The following is a 22,029-nucleotide window of genomic DNA, read 5'->3' on the forward strand; positions in this document are numbered from 1 at the left end:
AGCAAGCAGTGGAGAAGGGTAGGGTCAGGTCGCAGAGCAGGTCCGTCCGCCCTGGCGGGACTGATTGCCGTGAAAGAAGCTGGCCGAGGGCGCTGGGGCCTGTACTACACTTCCCAGGAGGCTTCGCGCCGCGGCAGGTCACGTGACGGGAGCGCGGGCTTTGGAAGGCGGTGAAGCGAGAGGGTACCAGAGACCGGTGCTGAAGAGGTTTCGGGGCAGAGGCGGGAGTCGGGCTGAGTTCTGTTCTGGGCCACCCGGGAGCATCCCAGAGGCCAGGTGAGACCCTTGGGAAGCGTCTCTGAGAGCGTCGGGCCCGTTTTGCGCCGGCTGTTGGGGAAGGCAGGGGGCTGCCGTGCGCTGGGCGGAGCGAGCGCGGGATTCAGACGGGCCCGCCACTTTGCAGCTGTGAGTCCCGGGCCAGTCCCTTAATCTCTGAGCCTCTTTCTTCATTTGTAGAAAGAGGATAACTCCCACCTCATGAGGTCGCTGTGCATTGTGACTGAGCTCCTGGAGGAGATACGTTTTTGACCTGCACTTGTTCATATCGCTTTCCTCCCTGCCAGTCTTATCCCAGCCTTTGTCTTAGGTTCCCTCATTCTAGCAAAGCTTGAGGCACGAACCAAAGGATCGAGTGGGTTCTGCTGGGGGAACGTTTATGAACACCTAATGTTTGTCAGAGGTTTTCATTTGATATCTCAATTAACCCTGGCAGTAATTCTGCAAGGCAAGCGTGGTTATCATCTTACTTGGTAGATGAGAAAACCAATCCTGAATGGCTTAGTAATGTCACACGCTTGGAGAAGGCAATGGCACCCCACTCCAGTATTCTTGCCTGGAAAATCCCATGGACGGAGGAGCCTGGTAGGCTGCAGTCCATGAGGTCGCTAAGAGTCGAACACGACTGAGCAACTTCACTTTGACTTTTCACTTCAATGCATTGGAAAAGGAAATGGCAACCCACTCCAGTATTCTTGCCTGAAGAATCCCAGGTACGGGGGAGCCTGGTGGGTTGCCGTCTATGGGATCGCACAGAGTCGGACATGACTGAAGCGACTTAGCAGCAGCAGCAGCAGCAGCGATGTCACACGCTAAGTGACTTAGTGATCACTGTTACCCAGGTGGTAAATAATGGTGCCTAGATTCAAGGCCACTGCCATTCACAGAGGAACTAAGATGAGATAGACATTGAAGAAAAGGGCTGCAGAATGGTGGGAGGAGGGTACAGCTGAGCAGAGTGAGACAAGGCAGTCTTATCCCAGCCTTTGTCTTAGGTTCCCAGACTGTAAAGGTAAGTTAGTGTGTTGGACACACCACCAATGGGTACATGATGACTTTAAGAGGCACCCCCCAAATCCTTTTTTAAAAAATATTTATTGGCGGCTGTGGCGCATGTGGGATTTTAGTTCCCCAACCAGGAATCAAACCTGTGCCCTCTGCATTGGGAGCACAAAGTTTTAACGATTGGACTTCCAGGGAAGTTCCTTCGAATCCTTTTGAATATTTATGCGTTTAACATGTAGTAAAATATAACTGATAAAGCACAGGTATTATTGCTTAAGATGAATTCTCTTTTCCAATTTAGTTTTTAGAAAATGGTGTTCATATAAAGAAAATTTTAAGTGAATGAAAGTATAGGTTTTCATGGGAAGTTGCACAGAATTGTGAGGGTGGTTTAAGCCTGACTGAAGTTCGGAAGATACTGTCCTAGGAGATATTTTGTTAAGGAGTCAGAACCACAGAACTGTGGTACTGGGCTAAGTGACTGTAACGTCTCTGGATCAGGACTCAGGGTGGAGAAGGAGCTGTGGAGTTCACATTTCAGACTTAGTGGTGGAGAAAAAATACCAAGGGAAAGACTTAAAACATCATGACAGAAGTAGAAACTCTTTGAAGTGCTGAGCAGATGCCAAAGAGAGATTAGAGAAGTGTTATGAAAACCACATTACCCTCACACAGATGTTATTCCTGCCAGTTCTTCAAAGCTGCTGTGTTGCCCAGAGAAACAGAACAAACAGGATCTAGAATATGGATATATGGGAAGACTGACTTTAAGGAATTGGTTCAGGTGATTGTAGGTGTTGGAAAGTTGAAAATTGTAGGTCACGTCCACAGGCTGGAGACTCAGGTAGGAGTTGATGATTGGTCTTGAGGCAGGATTTCTTTGTGAAACCCATTTTTGTGCTTACGGCCTTTTGGCTGATTTGATGAGGCCCTCCCACACTGTGGACTTCCCTGCTGGATCAGATGATAAAGAATCTGCCTGCGATGCGGGAGCCCCAGGCTTGATCCCTTGGTCAGGAAGATCCCCTCTTGCCTGGAGAATTCCGTGGACACAGGAGTCTGGTGTTGCAAAGAGTCAGACATGACAGCGTGACTAACATTTTCACTTTGCCTCAATGTGGAATGAAGTCTCCTTTTCTTAAAGTCAACTGATATAGATGTTAACCACATCCACAAAATACTTGCACAGCAACACCTGCATTAATGTTTGATTAAATAATTGGATATTGTGGCCTTGACAAATTGACATAGAACTAACCCTCAGAGCTGCTGAGAGGAGGTGAGCTGGAGGAGTGAGTTGGGAATAAAGATCCAAAGGAGGAACGGATGTGTTGTTCATGAATTGGCAAGAAGAGAGGTACTCCTAAGTTTGTTTACCACTTTAGACATTTGGTTGCCTTTTTATCTGTCTTGTCTCACCTTTGTGTAACCAGGATTTGTGTGTCGTTCAGGAGGCAATTCTGCCATCATGGTCCCTGGGCTCCTCAAGCTGGCCCTGGCCTCCTCCTCTGGCCTTGCTGTAGCCCTTTTTGCATGCTAGCCCTGTTTCTGCCTTAGCCACAAAACTTTTAAGTTCCTCAAGGACTTGAACGTCTTATCTTATCCTCTCAGCATGTGGTTTAGTTCTTGATACTCAGGAATTCTTAGTATTAACTGAGTGGACTCCTGTTAATTGAGTAGACTTTCTTGCTGTACATTTCTTGATGACTTGGTGTCCTTTTGTTGTGCTAAATTTGTTTAGCCGAAGGCATGACGTTGATGACACAGCGCCCCTGGTAACCCTCCTGCATCCTTTAAGTACCTCCTTGTCATACCCACCTTTTCTTTTTTAGTTGTCCCTCCTGTATTGCTATGGGAATTCAAGGACTGGCCAAACTGATTGCTGATGTGGCCCCCAGTGCCATCCGGGAGAATGACATCAAGAGCTACTTTGGCCGCAAGGTGGCCATTGATGCCTCCATGAGCATTTATCAGTTCCTGATAGCTGTTCGCCAAGGAGGGGACGTGCTGCAGAACGAGGAGGGGGAGACCACCAGCCACCTGATGGGCATGTTCTACCGCACCATCCGCATGATGGAGAATGGCATCAAGCCCGTGTACGTCTTTGATGGCAAGCCACCGCAGCTCAAGTCCGGGGAGCTGGCCAAACGCAGCGAGCGGCGGGCTGAGGCCGAGAAGCAGCTGCAGCAGGCTCAGGCCGCCGGGGCCGAGGCGGAGGTGGAAAAGTTTACCAAGCGGCTGGTGAAGGTCACCAAGCAACACAACGACGAGTGCAAGCATCTCCTGAGCCTCATGGGCATCCCGTACCTCGACGCGCCCAGTGAGGCAGAGGCTAGCTGTGCGGCCCTGGTGAAGGCCGGCAAAGTCTACGCCGCGGCCACAGAGGACATGGATTGCCTGACGTTCGGCAGCCCGGTGCTCATGCGGCACCTGACTGCCAGTGAGGCCAAGAAGCTGCCCATCCAGGAGTTCCACCTGAGCCGGATCCTGCAGGAGCTGGGCCTCAACCAGGAGCAGTTTGTGGATCTGTGCATCCTGCTGGGCAGTGACTACTGTGAGAGCATCCGGGGCATCGGGCCCAAGCGGGCCGTGGACCTCATCCAGAAGCACAAGAGCATCGAGGAGATTGTGCGGCGGCTGGACCCCAACAAGTACCCCGTGCCGGAAAACTGGCTCCACAAGGAGGCCCAGCAGCTCTTCCTGGAGCCTGAGGTGCTGGACCCGGAGTCTGTGGAGCTCAAGTGGAGCGAGCCCAATGAAGAAGAGCTCGTCAAGTTCATGTGTGGGGAGAAGCAGTTCTCCGAGGAGCGAATCCGCAGTGGGGTCAGGCGGCTGAGCAAGAGCCGCCAGGGCAGCACTCAGGGCCGCCTGGATGATTTCTTTAAGGTGACCGGCTCCCTCTCTTCCGCCAAGCGCAAGGAGCCAGAGCCCAAGGGAGCCGCTAAGAAGAAGGCAAAGACTGGGGCAGCAGGGAAGTTCAAAAGAGGAAAATAAATGGGTTTCCCTTCACGATACCTCTGTGACCCCAGGATGTTTGCCGCTACCTGCTAGAGCTGGCACTGGAGAAACCTTCATGGGGGTGGGGAGGGGCTTTCATTGCTTCCCTGGCACCACCCTGCTCAATAGTGCTTTTCCCATTGTTACTTGATCTCATGGCAGGAACGCCACAGAGGTACGTCATTGTCTTCTTTTTTAGCTCAGGAAAGTATGTCAGGCTTAAGCCGCCTCTCAGGCAATTTAATGGACACTGAATCTATTGTTACATGAAAGCAACAAGTTTTGAAGAAGAGAGGGAGATAAATGGTGGAGATGAAAGAGTGGGGATGATTTCCTGCCTGGCCAACCTGGTGGCTAGTGGGAGGTGACCGTGGAACCAGACTGCTGCTCTCTCTGGCTCAGCCTTGACCCGCCCCAAAGAGTAGCCATCAGGCAGATGCATTGTCTTAAACAGATGGGAAGAGCTGCTGAGAAGTAAGATAGGCAGAGAGCCGGAGTCCCTGGAGTTGGCAACAAGGGTTTGATTACCAGCTTTGTATCCTGGGGTGGGTAGAAACTTGAACTTGCTATGAAATTTCATAGGCATAAGGTGGTGGAGTGGTTCTCACGGCCTTCCTGAAGCATTTGAGTTGAAACTTTGGGATAAGATGCTGTTTTCGTGTGCTGTTTTTTTAAGGTATGAGAAGAAAAGATTCAATAAAAGTATAAAAAGTAACCAGAATGTCCTGTTCTTTGAGAACATTTGAAGACACCTCAAGTGCCCCAGACTTCAGGCAATATAAAATGTTCTTTTCACTCCAAGGTAACATGTTAGAATTACACATTATTAACAGCTGATTTGAGAGTGGCCAGAAGATGGCACCATGCTCCACAGGATGGCCAAGGCAGCATTGGAGGTCCTTTAGCCATGAAGCCTGGTTTACCTTGCTGGGAAAGGAGTTTTAATAAATTGAATGAATTTCTAGTTTTGCACCTACTGTGTGAGATAAAGGAGCTCCTTTGAGAAATCCTCACAATTTAGATCAACTACATCATAGCATCCAGGCATTTACTTTACCAGTTTATAAATCATGAAAGCTGTTATTCAAAAATCACTTATTTCCTCCATGACTTAAATTTCAGGTTACTCTTCTTCATAGAGTTGGAATGTTGTGGTTTCTTTTTTTTTTTTTTTCACCAACATAACTTTTATGAATAAAACATACCCTCAGTAAAACAACATTGTAATTCAGTTATACTTGAATAAAAAATTTTAAAAACAGTAACACAACATTGTAATTATACTTAAGTAAAAAGTGAATCAAAAAATATATCTGGATAGGTGTGATGTGATATCTATTGTGATTTTGATTTGCACTTCTCTGCCATCTATGGGGTTACACAGAGTCAGACACGACTGAAGTGACTTAGCAGCAGCAGCAGCATGATTAGTGAGGTTGAGAACATTTTCATTTATCACTTCACCATTTTTACTTAATTTTGGGGAGATGTCTGTTCAGTTATTTGGTCCATTATTGAACTGGATTATTAGCCCTTTTTTGGAACTTGATTTATAGTTATTTCTTAGTTCTTTTTCAGTCATATGGTTTTAAAATTTTCCCATTTTGTTATGACTGTTGAAGAGACTTCTTTCCTATTGTGGAGTCTTAGAACCTTGGTGAAGATGATTGTGTCAGTATGTATGAGTTTATCTGAGGGCTCTATTCTGGCTCATAGGTCTATCTGCCTGTTTCTATGCCAATACCATACTGTTTGGATTGTTGTGCCTGTGTAATATATTTGAAATCAATAAGTGAAGCCTCCATCTTACTGTCGAGATCGTTTTGGCCCTTTGGGGTCCTTTGTGTTTTTATATGCATTTTTCAAAACTTTTTATTGGCATACAGTTGCTTTTCAGTGTTGTGTTAGTCTCTTGCTACACAGCAGAGTGAATCAGTGATGTGTTGGTGTATATCCTTTTAAAGACCAGTGGTGGTCAGATATTTTAAGAGTAAAGTATCTTTCAAGTGAAATCTTACGTGAAATGTAAGACTGTAAGAGCTCTGGTTGAAGCAGGAATGAGATACAGTCTCCCCAGGAACATCCCACAACCAGGGGCCTCTAAACCACTAGTGTAGACAGAAAGTTCTGTCCTTAGGGCAGGGATCTTAGTCTGATTCTAGCAGTTGACAGACCAGTTTTCCAGATTGAACCAAGCCACAAAACTTGAGTTCCGTTTTTCTTTTTGACTCTGCTGCATAGCATGCGGGATGTTAGTTCCTGACCTGGGATTGAACCCTGCAGTGGAAGTCCGGAGTCAGCCCACACTAATAGTGATGGGGGCCCAGAAGTGGGAAGACTCGGGAATTACTGCCTTGACGCAGTAGCCCCAGTTAAGGGCCTGTCTTCTTGGGTGGCAGGTAGAGTGCTTTGTCTTCGGAATTACCTGGTCTTTTCTAGAAGTTTATTAACCACTGCAGGGAGAATTAGTCCTTCACATTTTATTTAGCACATTCTAATATTCTTGATCGGAGAGGAGAGCTATTCTAGTAGGGCACTGGTTGAAAGGGCATTGCTTTGCAGTCCAACTCTGAGTCAGCAAAAAGCAGTCTTATGGAGATCACCTACACTGAGATTAGATATGAGTTTAAAAGGGTGAGGTCATTGCCTCATGATAGGAGATGATGCACTGAGCCCTGAAACCACTTAGTGTTTGCAGGCCGTCTACACTGAGCACTGAAACCGTTTAGTGTATGCAGGCTGTCTACACTGAGTGCCGAACCCCCTTAGTGTATGCAGGCTGTCTACACTGAGCACTGAACCCACTTAGTGTATGCAGGCCGTTTACACTGAGCACTGAACCCACTTAGTATAGGCAGGCCATCTACACTGAGTGCTGAAACCGCTTAGTGTACACAGGCAGTCTAGCATTTAAACACTTGAGTGTCATGGGAAGGGGTTGGCCTTCTTGCCACAGTTCATCCGAACCTTGGTGTTTTTCAGAGGGGTCTGACAATCCTCCCTGTACCCCAAGGGGGCTCATGTTCTAGACAGTTAGAGCTGTAGCGGTAGGTAGTAATCTGAAGCAGAGGAACAGGCAGCCCTATCAACAGGTACAGGAAAGCATCATGGATTATAAATGAAGAGCCTTTGTTTGGTCAAATTAACTTTTATTTCTCAGTTTGATTTCATCGGCACATGGTAACAACACTGGTACACACAAAAAGGATACTGACAACAGGGTCTACTTAAAAGGCCTGTGGCAGAGTGGTAGGAAGAGGAAAGTAACAAGACAGCCTAGAAGTTGGAGTTGTTAAAAAGTGAGTTCAAATGTTAGTGCTGCCACATCTATGACCAGAGAGGCAATGTATCCTCTCTCATCCTGTTTTCTCCTGTCATGGTGTGGATCCTGTCATTGTGAGATCTCTCATGTTATCTTGCAGCTCTGAGCTTTTTGTTACTCGTCTGTCCCTTTGTGGCCATGTGAGACCACACTGGGCCAGAATAAGGGGAGAAGGCCACAGTGGTTGAAGTGCTTTGAGGACCTGGACTTGGCTCAGTAAGACCCACTAGCTTTGCTCAGATTGGGCAGCCTGGGCCCAAAGCCAGGTGGCCTAATAGGCTAGGTTTAGAACCTATTCTAGAGTGAAGAGCCAGTGAAAGCAGACTCTCCAATCTGCTTCTCAGTTGTTCTGCCCCAATGGAAAAGATCTAAAATCTGTAACCTGGTTTCCTGTGTGTGTGTGTGTGTGTGTATGTAAAAGTCTATTTTAAGTAACTGCAAACCCTGTTAGGTGGTGCCTCTAACCCCACCCCAACATGCCCTAGGCCCTTCATCGCCCTGATTATCACTCTCATCTCTTCGCCATTCTCTTCCTAAACTAAATACGAATGCTCCCAGGTCTCTGCTTTTTTCTTCTAGTTTAAGGTTCTCTTTCCAGTGTCCAGAATACTCAGTATGCTTAGAGAAGATGCTGTTGAACAGGTGAATTGATATCACCTGAACTGAAAGGCTGTGGGGGTGGGGATGTGAATGCTGATAACCTGTGGGGCACAGTCCCGGCATTCCCTCTCTAGAGATGGGTTAAACTGTTTTCAATCTTTTTTGGGGGGGGGGGGGGGGGGGGGAAACGGGATTAAAAAATTGTATTTCAGTGTTAGACTGATACACTTTTAAGAGATTCTCCTAAATTCCTACCTGGTCTCCAGCAGAGAGAGACACTTGAACATAGTTGCCAGAGTAAGGATTCTAAAGGACAGCCATGATGGTCAGACTTCTGTTTTTTATCTTCCTATTTCTGATAAGAACTAAGTCATTTTGAGCAATGCCCCTGCTCAAAAGTGATGCTGTAACATAATTTGTTATAGAAAATCTCTTAGAGCCATTATGTTCTTTGTGACTGAACTCTTGTGTTTTCATCACGATTAGTGATTCCAGTCTCTCCCCCGGCCTGGTCACTTGTGCTCACTTGACTGCTATTTTTACTAAATTTGGAATTACAAGTAGGGGAGTACAGGGAAACCACTGGGAGCCCCAGTTTGTTTCTATGGAGAAGACTGAGTGCCCCACGTGCCCAACTTGCTTATGGAGCAAGAAGTAGACTCTGCATCCTAGGAGTGTTCTGTCCCTTGGGTGATAGTTAAGAGAAGCAGTCAAAAGCTGAAAGGATTTTTAATGGCCAGCGACTCCACTGGCAGCCTCAGGCTCCCTTGGTACCCTAGATGGAACACAAGACCAAATCCAGTAGCGTTAGCAGCCTTCAGGGCTGCACACCTCCAACAGCACAGCCCTGGCCTCTGCTCCCCTCTGCCACCCTGCTTCTCAAAGTGGAAAAACTGCTTCTTGAAGAGTCTGAAGCAGGCATGGGTCACACCTAGCCCTAGAGTGAGTTGAGCTCCCAGGCCACGCACTATGCCAGGCCTCAGAATTCTAAATCTTGCCCAGGCGGTTCAGCTGCTCTATCTTCCTCCAGCCTGTGAACCTCTTGAGGTTTGCAAGCCAGGGTAGAGAAGGCACCAAGAAGTGGACCAGTGGGCTGAGCGCCTCCCCTTCCTGGGTGAAATTTCAGTGCTGAATCTCTTCCTGATTTCTGGGCTCAGTAGACCTTCCCTATTCCCATACCCTCCTGCCTCCCTCTTAGCTCACCAGCCACCTGCATCTGCCAAACAAAAAAAAAGAAAGAAGACTCAGCCCTGTCCCAGAAGCTCCACCCCTCCTTTCAGGGGGCTTGTGTGTTTCCCCCACCCCTTTGGGTCTTAGATCTATGCCTGGAAAATAAAGGGGAGGGGTTTGAGTGCAAACCTGTTGTCTCCTCAAACCCACCCCCTCTGAATATTAGGATTGTAGTGGCATTGCCCCCAGGCTTCCGTCTGCTTTGGTGCCATAACCCTTCTTGCAGAGGGAGGCGGCTGTTATTGGTGGAGATAGGCATCTAGCCAGAGCTGCCCAGACTCCTTCAGTGAGCTGTGGGGGCAAGATGAGGGCAGGTGGTGAGGGAAACAGGCCGGAGCAGAGCCCAAAGGCAGACCACCCACAGAAGTACAGCAGCGAGGCCCTTCCAGAGGTGATGCAAGGCCCCTTTGCTTGGTGACCCTCCATTCCAGAAGACCCTGGAAGCACTGCCGTGGTTCCCACCCTGCACTCTTATCACCGACCCCGCCACCTTGCCCTCTTCCCAAGCTCAGATACTCACTGGACAATGTCAGCGAAGGCTGAGAACAGGGGCTTGGACTGGTACTTTATGCCATGCTTGGCACACAGGGACTGCACCAGGGGAGCCACTTTGTGGTAATTGTGTCGAGGCATCGTGGGGAAAAGACTTCAGGGATAACAGGGACAGTCAGTGGCTCCAGCTCCTCTGTCCCCGCACCACCCCCTCCTCCCCCCGCTATGTGAACCCTCCCCAAGTCCCTGCCTCCCCGGCCTCCCTACTCACTGGTGCTCAATCTGGAAGTTGAGGTGGCCACTGAACCAGTCATTGAAGGCTGACTTGTGGACGTTGCATGTTGCCTGGAGCTGGAGGGGAAGGTCAGAGGGAGCATGGCTCTGGGTACCCGATGAAAGGGCCAGCCCAGCCTTCTTCAGGCAAAGCTGGCCTGCTTCAGTCACTCCCTTCTCCACATGGTGGCAGGAGAGAAATGTCCAGCTAACGAGGCAAGGTTTGGGTCTGTACCCACCCACCCTTTTAATTGTGTTATGCCCAGGTCTTTCAAGTGACTGTGCCTTACCTGGGTGGAGACCCAGTCCATGTTGCGGTCATGGTCAATGTGCATGGGGATGTGGTTCATCTGTGAAACCCACACAAACCAATTGCTTTCCAGGAACCTGGTGGGTAAGGCACCCAGATAAAATCAGTACAAGCAGAGGCCAGAGTTCTCACTCTCCATCAAATAACTGCTCCAGCCCAGCACCTTCCCCAGCCAACACTCCCAGACTAGACTGGTTATTCCCAAACGTCTGCTTCTCTGCACCAGCCCCTGCTCCCCCATCAAGTACTACCTGACCATGAAGGCAAGCCCCAGGAAGCCTTTCAGTCCCAACAGCGGCACGTAAGTGAGGAAGATTCGGATGTAGAAAGTGATCATCCAGGCCAAGTCCTGTAGCAAGAGGCAAGAGAGCCCTGTGATGCCACAAAGCACCTCTCCTCTTGCAGCGCCTGTTTCTCTGCATGGAGCAGCCACCCTCCCTGGTCCCGAGATTGGGTGGTCACAGCGGCCTCTCTCAGCTGCCCCCTCCAGTGCCATCTAGCACTGCTGCTCTGTTCTGAGCAGCGCCCCCAGCTCTCCTTGCTTATTTCCTTCACAGGTGCCAGGTCTCCCTGTCTCCAGTTCCCCCCAACCCATCTCTGTCCTCCTTCTGGCTGCCAAATGAATCTTCCAGGATCACAGCTCAGTCCGTGCCAGTACCCTGATCAAACTGTCAATCAATTTCCTGCATCACTCTCCTTCCCTGACACCCAAGTCCAGCAACCCTCATCCAGTGACCAAATTCCCCCATTAATTCCCAGCTTCTCTGCTCAGAGTCCATTCCCACTTCCCCACCTCTACCTGTCCACGGCCAGCTAGAAAAGATGTCATGAAGTCCTTTCTGATGCCTCCCATCCAGCCAGGTGCAGTCAGCTCCCTTTTGGAATCTCAGAACCTTCAACCTATACCTTTTCTCTGGTTGTAATCACATCCTGCTTCATCAGACATTTCCTGAGAGTAGGGGCCGTCTCTCATTCCTCTTCCCCCTACCCAGCCTGGCCCCTGCTTTATGCCAAGCACAGTGACCTTAGGAGATAGTCGCTGAATGAAATAGGGCATCAGAAGTCAGGTTGCCTGCTGAGCCCAAATCATCTCATCTAGAGATATGGGAGGTCTCTACCTGGTTCTGCTACTTTGCTCTAAATTAGGCCTGGAGTAAACCCCAGTGGGATTTTCTCTGGGGAACCCCATTCCCAGCCCTCAGAGTACTGGAGACAAAGGATGTGGGATCTGGGGGCTATGGATACTTACCACCCACTTCTTCCTCTGGATAACAAAGTAGAAAATATACCACTGGAAGTAGACAGGCAGCAAGGCTGGGGGCCCAACTGGGGACGAAATGGAGACATGGGAGGAAGTGTGAGCTGCAGAAGGGTTGCCAAGGGCCAGCTGGTATGGGACAGATGGCCTCCAGCACAGGGCTGCGCCTCTGCCATCTCCTGTTGCCCCTCCAGCCACCCCCCTGAATCCATTAGGACCGACCAGGCACTGAAAGTGGGCATGAATGCCAGTCTGAAGAAAGGGGAATCTCCCATGGATGCTGAGAGGGTGAGGGGAAGGGCATGGCATTCTCTTCAGTGGAAGAGGACGGGTGGGGAAACAAGCTTCACTTGGTGTGGAAGCTGCCCTGCACCTATGCCTTGAAGAAGGAGCTGCTCTCCCTCCCCGAGCTTAGCTGCCCTGTCTTCAGCCCTGCCTCTGCCTCTGCCTCCTCCTGGCCCTATGCCCATCCTTGCACCCATCAGCCCCCTGCTCCTGGCTGCTCCACCGCACGGGTGAAGGGACAGGAGCTGGAAAGTGTGTGTGCTGAGTGGGGGGACCCTGCTGATCCTCCACAGGCTGAAAGCTCACTTCCCTAGACTAGGGAAATGAGCTGGTCCCACCCAACCTGAAGCAGCCTGGAAGTCAACTATGGAAGGGGCGCAAGAGCATCTCTCAGAACTGGGAGTTGAAGCAGCTCATCCACTGTGCTAGTCGGTTTCCTTCTGTGTCCCTTCTCCGCAGGGCCCTCAAGTTACCTATAACCCAGCATCACGATGCTCACCCATGGCTCTTCTATCCTGATGTGCCATGGATTCTAGCCTTTCTTCCAATGTTTCTATCCCATCCCTGTTTCTCCATAGGGATGGAATTCCAGGCAGTTAAGATAAATTCCCTTGAACTAAAATGAGATCAATGGAATCATCCCCGCCTTGGGGGAACGGCTGACGTTTAAAATTCCTTAGACATTATGGAAGGGGTAAAGAATCTGCCTGCAAAGCAGGAGGCCTGGGTTCGATTCCTGGGTTGGGAAGATCCCCTGGAGAAGGAAATGGCAACCCACTCCAGTGTTCTTGCCTGGAGAATCCCACGGACAGAGCCTGGCAGGCTACTGTCCATGGGGTCGCAAGAGTCGAACACGACTTAGTGACTAAACCACCAGCACAGGCATTATGGAGCAGATCTTTAAAGCAGCACCAGTCTTCAGAAAGAGCTTAACAACTTCCCTGGTGGTCCAGTGGTTAGGAATCCGCCTTGCAGTGTAGGGGTCTTGGGTTTGCCCCCTGGTCAGGGAACTAAGATCTCACATGCCGTGGAGTAACTAAGCCCGCACTCCTCAACTACTGAGGCTGGTGCTCTCCAGGGCTGGCACACAACAACTAGAGTCTATATCCACAGTGAGGTTCCTTCATGCAGCAGCTAAGACCCAACACAGCCAAATAAACAGGCATTTTTAAAAAAGGAAGAAAGAAAAGAGCTTAAAACAACCATAGAAATGTTGTCTCTTCTGCTCCCTCTTGCGGTCCAATCCTCCCGTTGCTAGTCTAGCTACCTTTTGTCCCCCAGGGAGTTGGACTGTGCCCCACCTTGACCCTGATGTATGCTTGACAAATCAAAGTGAAGTTTCACAGGTTTAATCAGGCTTCCTCCCCACCACTCAGTTCCCCTGTGGAAGCCAGCGTGGGCCTGGAGGAACTAGTTTGATCCCAACACCAGTGACCTTTGACCAAACATTAGCCTTAGAAGCTAAGACTTTGCCTTGCAGGGAGTAACCTGTTCCATGAGGAGAACTTCCTCCAGCCTTAACTTCAAACACTGTCATCCCAGGAGGCTTATTCTCTACTCACACCCCAGTTGGCAGCCCCTGCCAAGGCAGCGGCCCCCCTGGTGCTGGAGGATACTCACTCAGGAAAAAGTATTTGTGCTGGTGGTTGTAGGGCATGTACTTTTTCTTCTGTTTCCCGAGCTGGGAAGGAAAAGCACACACATCAGCACCCACAGGCCAGTCACCCATTGCCCTCCCCTTGTGACGCTGGCTCTTCCCCGAGCAGGAGCAGAAGCCTACAGCGGGGCCGTCAGTGTGCTGGCACCATGGAAGGCGCCCATAGGCCCAGCCTGACCTCCAGCTCCTGGCACATGAAGCCCAAGCTGCTGGGCTTGCTAAGCTCACCATACCATGGATGCAGCTTGATAGCTCACACCTGTACAAGGCATGAGCACAGCAGAGCCTGGGTGTCCTCAGGGCTCCCCATGTTCATCCAGAGACATCCTTGAAAGGTTTCCAGGGCCCCCCACCTCCCCTTCCTGTCTCCATCTGGTACTTTTTGGACACCAGGGTCTCCACAGACAACCATCTTCACCCGTATATGGGCCAGCAGTCTCTCTATGTCCCAGCCCCTGACCTCCAAAATCATTCGGTTTCTTCAGATGTCAACATGAACTTTATAAAATCCCTTGAAAGCTAAGCAATACATGCCAAATATTTGTGGAAAGAATACCAAGAACAGCTTGGCAATCTGAAGGTCCTGGCAAGCCAGCAGGTGGTAAGGCGAGCTGCTGCCAGTTCAGCCAGGGTGCCCTAATGAGAGCATTCAAAACCATGACAGCGGAACTCTGCACTCTCCTTCAACAGCTCCTTCTGCCCCATGTGCCCTCGTTGATTCTGATGACCAGACGACCACAGGGTACAGGAGGAACTCTACCCCAGAGCAGGATACCCCAGAGCTCATCCTTCCTTCATAAGTCCATTTGCTGTTTTGACAGAACATTTACTGAGACTGTGCCAGGCACTTTTGCTAAATGCAGCATTCTTCCTACGTTAACTGATTCATTCAACAAGTATTAAGTGTCTGTGTGCCTGGCACTGTTCTAGGTGTGAGTATACAGAGATGAGCAACATAAAATTCCTACCCTCGTGGAGCTTATAATCTTAGGAGAGGGAGCTGGTAATGACCTTATAGACAGAGTCGAAGATAATTACAGATTAAAAACAGTAAAATATGACTGAAAGGGAGGGAGGCAGTGTCTTGGGTAGGATAGTCAGATACGGCCTCCTTGGGGCCCTGACATCAGAATGGAGACCTGAATGATGAGAAGGAGCCGTCAGTGCTGATGCTGGGAGGAAAAGCAGGTAAAGCGGAGGGAACAAAGGTTTGGGGTATTCAAGGGACAGAGGAAGGCCAGTGCGGCTGGGAATATAAAAGGGAGAACAGTCAATAAAGCCAGAAAACTTGGGATGGGCAAATCACGCTGGCCCTGGGAAGGCTACAGGAAGGAGTTTGGATTTTATTCCAAAAGTGATGGGAAGCCCTGGTTGGCCTTCAGCATTTGGCAGGATCTGCTTTGCCCTTTAAAGGCTCACTCTGGCTAGTGGTGGGGAGAATGAACCACAGGGGTCAGGCAGAGTTGAAGGGAGACCAGCAAGGAGACTGAACCAGTATTCCAGATCTGAGATGGACCAGACCCAGGGATGGGAGGCAGAGGAGATGGAGAAGTCTATGGATTGGGAATATGTTTTGAAGGCAGCATCCCATCCCAAGAAACATTAACTAAGAGGGAGAAGCTGGAAGAGAAGTATCTGCCATGTTTGGTGGAGTAGGTAGGTAGAACTCTGGCCTTCTTGTCATGGAACTATTGCAGAAGGGAGCTCTGTCTGCCGGCTGCCTCCTTGAATGGCAATCAAGACTGTAATGGCCATTACAATGCTGATAACTGCCCCACTGTGTTTCAGCTCTTGAAGGCCAGTAAAGTTATCTCTATATGAAGAGTTCCCTACATTTCCCATGTTCTCCAGGGGAGCTGGAAGGCACTGGGACAGATGCTCCTGGGTCAGCCCAGGGGTCAGTGCTCAGTCTGGACCCTCTGAGGCTGAACCAAGAGCCAAGCAGTCTGTAACCCACGCATTTCCTAACAGACAGCCTATCCTCAGCCTTGTAACTAAACAAACCAAAGAAAAAAAAAACAAAAAACAAAAAAACCCCCAAAACACCAGAGAGTTATTTTGGTCCCAGAGCATTCTCTATTTTTAGTGTCTACAGAAAGGAATTTCCTAAAAACCCGAGTACCAAGAAACAACAGAGGGGAAAAAAAGAAGCAACAGAGGCAGTGGTATGAGAAGGTTCCCTTCCACTTAAGACTCTCATCCTTTTTTAAAAAAAATCTTTATAGTGGCAACAGAAGTGCTACCAGGAGCCTCATGCTGTGCCCAGTAAACAACCCACACTGCTCTAAGGAGCCACCTGAGCCAGGGGAAGCCAGGGCCGGTATGTCATTTGCACAGTGTTGGGCACATAGCAACCAAGTCTCTTTTCAGGAAGTGGGAAAATTAGAACCTTGTGGTCAGAGGAAATACAAGCCCCAAGCTAGGGGTTCCTAGTGCTAGGACAGCCAGTGCTGCCAGAACCTTCCCATAGAGTTCTTCTCATGGCCAGAGAGGAAGGACGGCCAGGCTGTCTCGAATTCAGGCCTGGAACTGAAATGTTTTTAACAACTGTTTAATTCTGGGTGTGCTGAAATGTCACAGCATGTCATGGAGTGGGGGAGGGGGACCTGGCAAAGCTCTGACTACTGCCCAGAGCCTTGGGACAAAGGGTTTTAAATCAACTTTTCAAAGAACTCCACTGGCCACTCACAGCCTTCTGTTGCCTAGCACTCACTACAGGTTCACAAGGTCTCCCAGCCACTCTCAGGAATTCATCCCGTAGCGGCTGCAGTGTAATTGTTGCTCACAGCCTCAGATGGCAACTCAAACCCAGTGCTGACCACCCTGAAAGTCAGACTAGAATCAGGTGGGCAGGAGGAATTACTCAGTGGATGAATATTCTAGGCAATGGGCGTCAGAGGTGTAATCCAGTCTAGCTGTTGTGGGGGAGACGATGACACAGTAGGATGCGAGTGGGATGATTACAAAGTGCAGGGGGTTGACTGCCTGGGGTGGGGGTGTCTAAAAAGCACCTGCGAGGAGGACCATCCATCGCCTTCCTTCAAGGTTGAGCAGCGTTTGCACAGCAATCTGGTCATCCTTTGGGTCCTTGGCAGCACGTGGTACCTTTCTGCAACAGCTATTTGCTGACTTGAACTCACTACGAAGGACTTAGTCTGTCCTGGGCAGCCTTTTTATTCCCTATGGCCTCCCACGACTTCCAAACAGTCGCCCGGCCAGCCCGGCCTGCAATGTCTTACCCACACAGACCAGCCCAGTGAGCACTTCCCCACAAGCTCACTGTGCTGGCTGGTTTCTGTGCTCCAAGAACATCACTGATACCTCTGCTCACCTCCACAGAGAGGACCTTCCCCAGGGCAAAGAAGAAGGGGTGCATGTTGATGTCGGGGTCTTTGCGGAAGCAGTTGGGCTTGGCATGGTGCTGGAAGTGCAAGTGGTTCCACCAGCTGGCAGGGGCCCCCTACAGAAAAGTGGGGTGTGAGTATGAAAGCCTTGTGTCCCCTCTCCCCTGGGCAGCCCGTCGTCAACTTGAGTTTCAGAGAGTTCCTCCCCATCCCACTGACCTTCAGGTGACCGATCACAAAATGATGTACCAGGTGGTTCCACTTAGAGGTCCCGAAGACAGACAGGTGTCCAAAGTCATGCTGCAGCCAGCCAGCCTGGGCCTGAGTGAGAAGGGTTAGTGCTGAGAGCAGCCCAGCGTCCATCTGAACTGACTCGGCCTCTCCCCCTTCCCTCATCCACCTGGCCTGTGCTGGCCAAACTGAGTACATCCAGAAAGGAGTCAGGAAGTCTGGGTCCTGCCTCTGCCACCAACTCACATGAGAGCTGGGGCCAGTCACTATCCCTTCTCTGTTCTTTGGAGTCTCCAGCTCTGGGCCTCTGTGACTTCTGATGGACTAAACATCCAGAACTACAGACTGGGACGGAGTGACAAACTCAGGCAAGCAGGAGGCTTAATGAACAAGTGGGTTATGATAGCCAGGTGTTGGGGCAGTGTTGTGGTGGGGAGCAGGGGAAGCCAAGCTTTACCGAGAAACCAGAACCTTGGTTTTTTGACACACCTGGACCATGACAGAATCTGAACATGAAGTTTCTGAGGAGACATGCCACAAGAAGAAGGGAACCCTGGGAGGAGCAGCTAGAGGCAGTGGGAGAAATGGAAGGTGTGTGTGTGGTGAAGATGAGCAGAGAGAAGCCACAGACAACAGAACAGGCGTTCTCTTCTTGTACCAACTCTCCTGCTGCGTCCTCAGTGGCCTCCTAAGGGGTACAAAGAACTTACCCTACAGATGCTGGGTGAGGCAGGGCTCTCACCTGAACTATACTGAGCAGCACGGAACACAGGAGGAAGGGCACCAAGGACGTCCCAAAGAGCCAGAGAGTGAGCCAGGCAGCGATGTCCAGCAGCAGGATGTGCAGCAGGTACAGCAGGAAGAAGACAGGGTTGGCCTTCATGAGCCCCATCCGCTCCACCGTGGCCCGCAGCTCCCGGAACTCATGAATCAGCTCTTTCTGTAGAAGAGTGGAGATGGAAAGGCTGTTATTCTCCCCAATGCAACCCAGCACTGGAGCCAAGATCCCTCTTAAGCTCAAGGTACTCCCACTGCGATAACTGAGGAAGCCCACAGTCCTAGGTAAAGGTACCACAATGCCAAGGATAACAGGAGGTGCTGTGGGATCAAGTGTAAGACCATTTGGTCTCTGGAGTTAAACAGAATCATTCTACCCTTGCTCTGCCACTTACTGACAGTGTGATCCTTGGTCATGTTGCTTAATCTCTGAGCCTCAGTTTTCTCATCTGGAACTGTGAATTATATGATGTTATACTTGGCACAGAGTTAAGTGCTCAGTTGATTGGTCTCGGGTTGAGGATGGTGATGGTAGTGGTGGTGGCCTTGTGAGAACCACAGCTTCCAAAGGCCCTGAAACCCAACAACTATGTGGGAGAAGCAAGGATCTCAAGATTTGCAAGAACTACTGACTGTGGTCACCTGTGAGCATATGGAGGCCTGTCTTCTACCCTCTGCCCCTCCATCACCACAGGGTCTCACATTCTTAGTGGGCTCAAAGCTGGGCTGCTCCGGAGACAGCTCTCCAATCAGGAGGGAGTTCATATACTTCCTCACAAGGCCCTTGTTGATGTGGAACGCCACAAAGGGATCCTGCAAGGATGGGGAGAAGACAGAACAGTGAGGAAGTCAGCCCTGCCCCCTGGGCTTGTGGAGGGCTCACACCAAAGGCCATCCTCCTGATCCTGCAAGGACACTGCACCCAAGTTCAAACGGAGACCACCGCCCTCCAGGCAGCCTCCCTTTGAAGCTGCTCAGACTAGTCCCTAGTGTCCACCACTCAAGATCACCCACAGCATCTGTGGTCTGTTTTTTCCTGTGGTCATGTATGGATGTGAGAGTTGGACTGTGAAGAAGGCTGAGCGCTGAAGAATTGATGCTTTTGAACTGTGGTGTTGGAGAAGACTCTTGAGAGTCCCTTGGACTGCAAGGAGATCCAACCAGTCCATTCTGAAGGAGATCAGCCCTGGGATTTCTTTGGAAGGAATGATGCTAAAGCTGAAACTCCAGTACTTTGGCCACCTCATGCCAAGAGTTGACTCCTTGGAAAAGACTCTGATGCTGGGAGGGACTGGGGGCAAGAGGAGAAGGGGACGTCAGAGGATGAGATGGCTGGATGGCATCACTGACTCGATGGACGTGAGTCTCAGTGAACTCCGGGAGTTGGTGATGGACAGGGAGGCCTGGCGTGCTGCGATTCATGGGGTTGCAAAGAGTCGGACACGACTGAGCAACTGATCTGATCTGATCTGAAGGGTACCACACCAAGGAACAGGAAGCACAGGGAGGGGGGACCACAGAAAGCCGCGCCTGGGCTGGCCTTTCCTCTGGATGGCTCATGAAACGTGAGGAGGGAGACTTCTTGTGTCCACTAGGGGCTTGTGCATTTCTCCTACTTTGCTCCACAGCTGTTCTGGTCAGCCTTCCATATTTCTCCTCCCACTCTGAACACCCCATGCCCTGGCGCACCAATTTTGGTTCTCCAAGGTGGGGTCCTCAGTGACTAAATTGATGAGATTAACGTCCTGAAGGTCAGACAGGCCCCAGGCCCTAAGGCAAAGCCACTACCGAGGAGGGAGCCGGGGCGGAGTCGGCGATCAGTGGCACCACAAGTCCGGACCAATCGCGCTCCCGGCTGCAGCCAGCCCCGGCCCCCAAATCACACTGCAAGAAGCCCCAGCGTTCGGGCCTGCTCCGTCTACGCATGCGCCAGTCCACATCTTCGCCTTCGGCCACAGCCTGCGCGCCCCAGTGGTCTCTCCGGAGACTAGCACAGCCTCCCAGGCTTGGCGCGTGCGAGGGAGGGGCTGGGCCTCACACGGTTAGGCTCCACCGCAACATCACAAGAACCCTAGTGGCCCGAGGGGCGCTCTGAGAAAGCAGGGAGAAAGCTGGGAACAGTAGAAAGGGTCGCGGCGCCAGGCGAAGGATATAGGGTGAGAGGACACAGCGAAGCAAAAGCTCCAACCTCTGGGTCCCAAGGAGTACCCCGCTCTCCACCAGCTCTGGAACTCAGAAGGGAGGTGCTAGCAGATTGTCTAGAGAGAGAAGCGGCAGAATTGGGGCTGGTGAGCGCGCTGGCCCGAGGAAGGGATGCCACCAGCACCGGGCTTAGAGCCCAGGAGTGCAAACAGCTGTCCGCTGTGGCGAATAGCTGGAGACCCTGCTGGACTGAGGCTGAGTGACCTCCCCACGGGATTCCAGGACTGCTCTCGGGTCCTAGCTAAGTGTATGCTGGTGCAGGCTCCCCACCTTCCGCACAATGGCCCCATTCCTCCCTGGGCACGAGCAGGTGCTAGGCGTCTCTGGCCAGTGCTGCCCCATCCCCTCTCTCTTCTTCACCCTGTGCAAGGGTTCCCAAGACAGCAGGCGCCATGTGGCTTTCCCCCAACTCAGTTCTCCGTCCTGCCTGCACTCGCCAGCCTAGCCAGGCACGCTCGGTCCAGACGCCGCTGCGCTTCCCTCCCAGCCACCCAGATAGGTCAAGAATCCCTCTCCCCACCACTGACCCCTCCCCTCTCGGTCTCGGCAGGTCCGCCGTCGGGAAGCCCCGCACCCCGGAGCTTCTCTCTCCTAGCCCTGCTCCCCGGCCTGCCCACGCTTCGAGACCGCAGATTCCGGGCCGCCAACAGAGCCCACAGAGCGGTGGCGCGGCCCTTTGTCTGTGCGTGCACATTGCCAGCCTCAGTCCCTACTCCCCAGACTCCACTTTTTCACCGCCTCTCCTGCCCTTGCATCCCGATTTGGCAGCACACCCAGTCACCCAGCAACAGGTACGCTCCTGCGCCTCCCGGCTTTTCCTAGAACTAGAAAGTGTTCAACCACGACTGCCAAACTTCCTGTCTCGCGCGCTGAGCCTCCAGCTCTAGCCGTCCGGTCCCGCTTCCTCCGGTGCCCTCGTCTGGCAGCGCTCACCGTGGCATCCTGCCCCGCGTAGTGGCTGATGACCCGGGAGCCCCCGGGATGCCGGCGGACGAATTCACTGATGTTGTACACCTTTCGGTCAATCACGAGCCACCGCTCTTTTTCACGTCCAGAGCGCTGAGCCACTTCGTCCCAGGTGAAATAGCGCGGGGTCGGCCCCTGGGCCGGGGTCTCGGGGGCCATCGGGGCCGGGCAACAACGCGCGCCAGCTGGGTGGCTGCGGTCAGGCGCGGGCACAGGCCCCTCGGGGTAGCGCGCGCCGGCCTCGTAGGCTCCGGTAGCCGGTCCGCTGGTGCGCGTCCGGATCCCCCCCGCTCGCGCACCGGGTTTTCAGCCACTGAGGGGTGTTGGCGCCGAGCCCCCTGCGCGCGCTCCTATTGGTCGAAACGCGTGGCGCGGGGAGCAAGTCCCCGCCTCCCCGCCCGCCCAGCTCCGACTTGCGCTTCGGGAGGGTCTTGGCAGGAGGGCGGCGGGCCGGAACGCGCGCCCCCTTGCGGGCACCTTGCTGGGGTCGCCGCCGGATCCCACTTTTCGACTCTCGCCTTTCGCTCACAGGGGGCGCCGCGGACTGGATAACGGTTCCTGTGAAGACTCCTGGGTGCGGGGCCCGGCTCGGGGAGGGGGGCACCGAGTGCGCGGGCGCCCTGGGCCTCTAGGGTAGGGTGGGCTCGGCCGGGGTGGAGGGCAGTGGGCAGAGGATGAGCCGGGTGAGTGGGTGGATGAAGGGCGGGCCTCGTTGCCAAGGAGGCCTGCCATGCCTACAGGGTTGAAGGTTTTGGGGTTTGGCGAGGGGGTGTGGAGGGGGCTGTCCCAGGGGCCTTCCTTGTC

The 22,029-nt window shown here is 51.8% G+C and overlaps 2 protein-coding genes across 3 annotated transcripts; one reads left to right on the forward strand and one right to left on the reverse strand.

The window, feature by feature from the left end:
* The first annotated feature begins 122 nt into the window (after positions 1–122).
* FEN1 (flap structure-specific endonuclease 1) lies at positions 123–4,993 on the forward strand. The gene is made up of 2 exons (XM_006040878.3): positions 123–276; positions 3,114–4,993. Exon 2 carries the CDS (start codon positions 3,133–3,135, stop codon positions 4,273–4,275), a length of 1,143 nt encoding a protein of 380 aa, XP_006040940.1. The 5' UTR covers positions 123–276; positions 3,114–3,132; the 3' UTR covers positions 4,276–4,993.
* A 2,417-nt stretch (positions 4,994–7,410) lies between these two features.
* Positions 7,411–21,533, reverse strand: FADS1 (fatty acid desaturase 1). 2 transcript variants are annotated; one of them, XM_025286505.3, is made up of 12 exons: positions 21,193–21,533; positions 18,760–18,870; positions 18,023–18,220; positions 17,269–17,370; positions 17,037–17,165; positions 13,669–13,729; positions 11,755–11,831; positions 10,757–10,854; positions 10,486–10,582; positions 10,194–10,273; positions 9,951–10,076; positions 7,411–9,721 (listed from the first exon to the last, which is right to left on the reverse strand). In XM_025286505.3, exons 1-12 carry the CDS (start codon positions 21,382–21,384, stop codon positions 9,670–9,672), a joined length of 1,323 nt encoding a protein of 440 aa, XP_025142290.1. In that variant the 5' UTR covers positions 21,385–21,533; the 3' UTR covers positions 7,411–9,669. The 2 variants fall into 2 exon arrangements, with proteins under 2 accessions (XP_025142290.1, XP_025142291.1); XM_025286506.3 differs by having other exon boundaries at positions 18,700–18,870.
* Positions 21,534–22,029: the final 496 nt, after the last annotated feature.

The sequence above is a fragment of the Bubalus bubalis genome, chromosome 5 (assembly GCF_019923935.1).
Source record: "Bubalus bubalis isolate 160015118507 breed Murrah chromosome 5, NDDB_SH_1, whole genome shotgun sequence".
Lineage (NCBI taxonomy): Eukaryota > Metazoa > Chordata > Mammalia > Artiodactyla > Bovidae > Bubalus > Bubalus bubalis.

Coding starts and splice junctions, on each gene's coding strand:
- FEN1 (XM_006040878.3), top strand. CDS start 3,133: ATGGGAATTCAAGGACTGGCCAAACTGATTGCTGATGTGGCCCCCAGT.
- FADS1 (XM_025286506.3), bottom strand. CDS start 21,384: ATGGCCCCCGAGACCCCGGCCCAGGGGCCGACCCCGCGCTATTTCACC. Junction 10,583..10,756: donor GGGCTTGCCTTCATGGTCAG/GTAGTACTTGAT, acceptor CTTACCCACCAG/GTTCCTGGAAAGCAATTGGT. Junction 9,722..9,950: donor GCCTTCGCTGACATTGTCCA/GTGAGTATCTGA, acceptor TTGCCCCCACAG/CTCACTGAAGGAGTCTGGGC.